This window comes from Panthera tigris, chromosome X (genome assembly GCF_018350195.1).
Source record: "Panthera tigris isolate Pti1 chromosome X, P.tigris_Pti1_mat1.1, whole genome shotgun sequence".
Lineage (NCBI taxonomy): Eukaryota > Metazoa > Chordata > Mammalia > Carnivora > Felidae > Panthera > Panthera tigris.
Window position 1 is genome coordinate 117,581,949 of NC_056677.1, and position 4,184 is coordinate 117,586,132.

At 43.5% G+C, this 4,184-nt stretch overlaps 1 protein-coding gene across 1 annotated transcript; it reads right to left on the minus strand.

Moving 5' to 3' along the window:
• Nucleotides 1-433: 433 nt before the first annotated feature.
• On the minus strand, nt 434-3,463 carry SLITRK4 (SLIT and NTRK like family member 4). Its single transcript, XM_007084445.3, has one exon. The coding sequence runs from the start codon at nt 3,446-3,448 to the stop codon at nt 932-934; it is 2,517 nt and encodes an 838-aa protein (XP_007084507.3). The 5' UTR covers nt 3,449-3,463; the 3' UTR covers nt 434-931.
• Nucleotides 3,464-4,184: the final 721 nt, after the last annotated feature.

Sequence of the window (4,184 nt, forward strand, 5' to 3'; positions counted from 1 at the left end):
ATGAATTATGTTACAAAAATAGCTTTGGGTGCGCTCACACGGTAAGCACTTTAAGGATTGTGGGTATTTCACAGAACTGAGAACAAACTCTAATGTTAGTTTAATTTGAGCCTTGTTTAATTCTGATAAACATCATGTATTTCTTCAGATCACCACAAACGCTACGTAACTCACGTTGATTTTTTTCTTTTAGGTTTCATGTATAGACAGGTAATGCTTAAAGTGTTCAAATTTATTTTATAGTTATGTAATGCATGGTATATTTTAAACAAATATTTGCACAATTTAACATTATAAATCCAGCGGTTTCAAGATGCAGGCCATAAAGTTTACCAATTTTACAAATACTATCGAATGTTCTCTCCTTGCATGCTTTTTTTTTGTTTGTTTTGTTTTGTTTTGTTTTTGTCTTTTTTTGTTTTTTTTTTTTGTTTTTTTTGTTTTTTTGTGTTTTTACTTTTCAGATAATCTTTACGCAGAATTGTTACAATGCCACGAATCGAAAGGATTATTCCAGTTCCACCAACTTAATCTACGTGCAAAATGAAAGACCCAGCTGAGGTACAAACACTGGTACCAGTTTTCTTGAGTCTGCTTTACAAAGCACAAAGAGACGAAGGTTTTGCATTGGGGTACAAAACAGATTTGCCTCTTGAGGTTAAATTCAGTGTTTTATGTATATAAAGCATCCCTTTGGCAATAGAGTTTGCAGTATCCCCACAGGACTCCACAGTATAGGTTTTATGTAGTAAAATCTATTAAGGAAATTCTCTTCTACCGGACACATCTTTTGCAGCTACGGTTAATGAGACACCCTTGGAAACACCTGCCTCTATGCCTATTGATAATATAGTATTTGGAAGTCAGGAGTCAACAAAAGGCACTTTCATCATTAAATAAATGTCCTCTGTATGAAGTAAGACTGCATGACCTAGATCTTGTTCAAAGCTGTCTGCTCCTCAAGGACCTGTAGGTAGTCGGGGGAACTCTGGAGTTTTGCCTTCAGTTCAAAATACTCGCTGGTCTTCCTTTGTTCCACGACAATTTTACTGTGGTTGCCGCCTATCAGCGACTTCTTGTTTTTTTTGTCTTGTTGTTTTTCCGGATAGCGGATCTCGAAGCCGCTGACACCTATGCTGTTGTACTCCTTTTTGCTTTCGAGAAAATTCTGGATAAACACATTGGAATCCCTGCTCGGGAATAATTCATCCAGCTCGTCGATGGTGCTCAGTCTCTTCCTACTGTCTGCATGTAACAAATCTTTCTCCTTGTCGGCCACGTTCCTCGTGGTGACTTTCTGTCCCGGCGGGTCCGAGAACACGAACCCGGTTTCGGACTCTTTCAAGCCACAGGTGTGGCTCTTGCTCATCTGTTCTATGGTTTGTGGAATGAAAGCTTCTGTGCTCAGTCCGTCTTTTTTGTTGGTCTTGTGGTCGTGTTTCCTGAGCTGCAGCTGCATGGAGCCACACTCCGGGGTCCCCAGGCCTTCGTGCTTCACGGTGGGCTTCCTGTTTCGTCGCAGCACAAAAACAAGAAGGCAAAAAGCAACAAACACTGTTAAAATGAGGACCACCAAGATGCTTAAGATTAAAATAGACAGAGGCACTGGGCCACCGGGAGGACTTCGAATGGGACCCAGTGGGGTGGTGAACGTAATGGCAGGTGCGGGGCTCGTGAATGGCGCGGATAGCTTGTTTAAGAGTTTGGGACATAAGATTTCATTTTTGAGGGACTTCAGTTCAATGTTGGCAAACTGGACGGGTGTCTCACACTTCAGTTCCTTCACCACGATGCCGTCATTCAGCTTCTCCAGCCACAGCTTTAGTGCCACCAAGTCACAGGTGCAGTCCCAAGGGTTGCCCTCCAGGTCAATCTGCGTCAGAGACTGCAGCTGATCGAGGACCCCGCTGACGGGCAAGTACATGAACTTGTTGTTCCGCAGGTTCAGTCTAGCCAGGGGCGCTCCAGAAAAAACGTAAACGGGCAGGCTCTTTAAGAGATTGTTGTTTAAATACAGCAATTGCAAATTGGGCATGGAGTCGAAGGTGCCTGCTAAGATCTCCTTAATCAGATTGTATTCCAAATACAGATACTGCAGGTTACGAAGGCCCGAAAATATTTCGGGGTAGAGTCTCTCAATCTGATTGCCGTTGAGATACAGCCTGCGTAAATTAGTGAGATTGTGGAATACGTCGCCCTTGATCACCGTAATCTGATTGCTGCCTAAATGGAGCAAATCCAGTCCTTCAAACTCGGCGAAGTCCGAGACGTCCACGTCTCTGATGCTATTGCCGTTGACGTGCAACTTCTTGGCATTTAAAGGTTTCGGGACCAGTTCAGACATGGACTGTATATTTTTCTCTTGGCAGTTGACGCTCAGTCCCAAGTCCGAAGGATGTGTTTTGCAAAAGCAAGGTGCTGGGCAAGGCGTAAGAGGAGGCACCCTCGTTTGGTAAGACACGATCTGACTGAGATTGCGGTTGGAGAGGGATTTGCCTGCTACGATTCCAGAGATCTTGGAAGGGTTTGTCGTCTTCGGCGGTTTGGTCACTAATCTGTGTAAGGACGTTTGGGTAGTGTGGCCATTGGGAGTGGTGAAGCCATTCTCCAGCTGAGACGGAGGCAGGATTCGTACATCAAAATCACTGCCCGTGCCCATGGGGCATAATTCCTGTTTGTTGGTTTCTTTTAAAAGCCTCCCATATAAGTCACTGGGCGTTTCGCAGATAGCTTCTCCTATGTAAATGTTATATGGCATGTTCTCCAGCCAGGCTTTTAAAGGCAACAAATCACAGCTGCAGTTCCAAGGATTGTCTTCTAACTGCAGTTCGACAACGCGGCCTATGTGTTCCAGAACCCCGATATAGGGGAGCTTCTGGATCCTGTTCCCTCGTATATCCAGGTGGGTCAAAGACGCGAATCGGAAAATATTATCAGGAAGGAATGAAATCAGATTGTCATTAAGAATGAGAACTTTCAGTTTGTGGAGTTTATTGAAGGCTCCTCGTTCAATATACTTGATTAAATTGTAGTCAGCCTGGAGATACTCCAAGTTCTCTATGCCAAGGAAAGTGTCAGCTCGGAGAATCTTTAATTCATTGTTGTTCAAGTGCAACTGCTTTAACGCACTGAGCCCAAGAAAGGCTCCTCCCTCAATGTTCTGCAGTTTATTATTTCCCAGCTGCAGGGACACTGCGTGTGAAAAATTCAAGAATGTATTCGGATAGAGGATGTTTAAAAAATTGTTTTGGAAGTTGAGGTGATAAAAATTAGACCAGGGTGGTTTCAGCTGATTTGGTCTGTAGACTGAAACCTTCTCACAGTTGACATAGAGCACGTTCTCGACTGACACGCAGGAGCACACATTGCAAATTTCCACCGATATGTCAGAATCTGCATTTGTCGAAGAGATCAGGGCTGACAAAATCAGAAAGAGCCAAAGAAACATCTTCTGGCAATCAGCAAACAACTTTATGCTTCTGAATAAAGAGAAACAATCTAAAAAATAAAAAGAAAACATTTTTTCAATGATCATTACTTGAAAGATCATTTGTGTCTACATCATACCATAGTGAACACACGGCTGTAATTATCAGCTTTGTATTTTTCTGCAAGTACTCTCACTCAGTTGAACAAGAATCAGCAGAAATGCCATACGTTTTATTTCCATACGTGGGGTTTATACACATTTTACGTGTGCAGAACACACAACAAACAACAGGAAAAAAAGCCTCGATCGTACGTAAACCTTAACAATCTGAAAATCTTTTCTCTACGCGGACCATCACATGCTGCCCCCCGCACACAGACCTGTGGCAACTCTACTGACCTATCCCAGACCATCCGCTGTGCCTTTTGTAGTTTGCACCACGAAGGCATTTCCACCTGTAGAAGTCTACTCTCTGGGCTTCAGTTAGATAAGAGGCCAAACAGAGGAGATATTAGACCCCTGGGTTCGGTGGAGGATGGCCAAGCCAGGATTGGGTTGCAGTAGAGGGGACAGTCACAAGATCAAGGTAGAAGGAGCCCTAGGAAGAGATCTGCCTGAGCTTCAGCCCACAGGTAAGCACACTGCCGTGAATCAGTTCACTCTTGGACATGGCTGCCTTAAAAAACACGGACGACCCAGTGAGGTTCTAGAAAAATAACCCAGTAGGAAATGACCAAAATTTTAATTTCAAGTA

Bases quoted from the DNA above. Each gene is read 5' to 3' on its own strand.
- SLITRK4 (XM_007084445.3), bottom strand. From the start codon at position 3,448: ATGTTTCTTTGGCTCTTTCTGATTTTGTCAGCCCTGATCTCTTCGACA.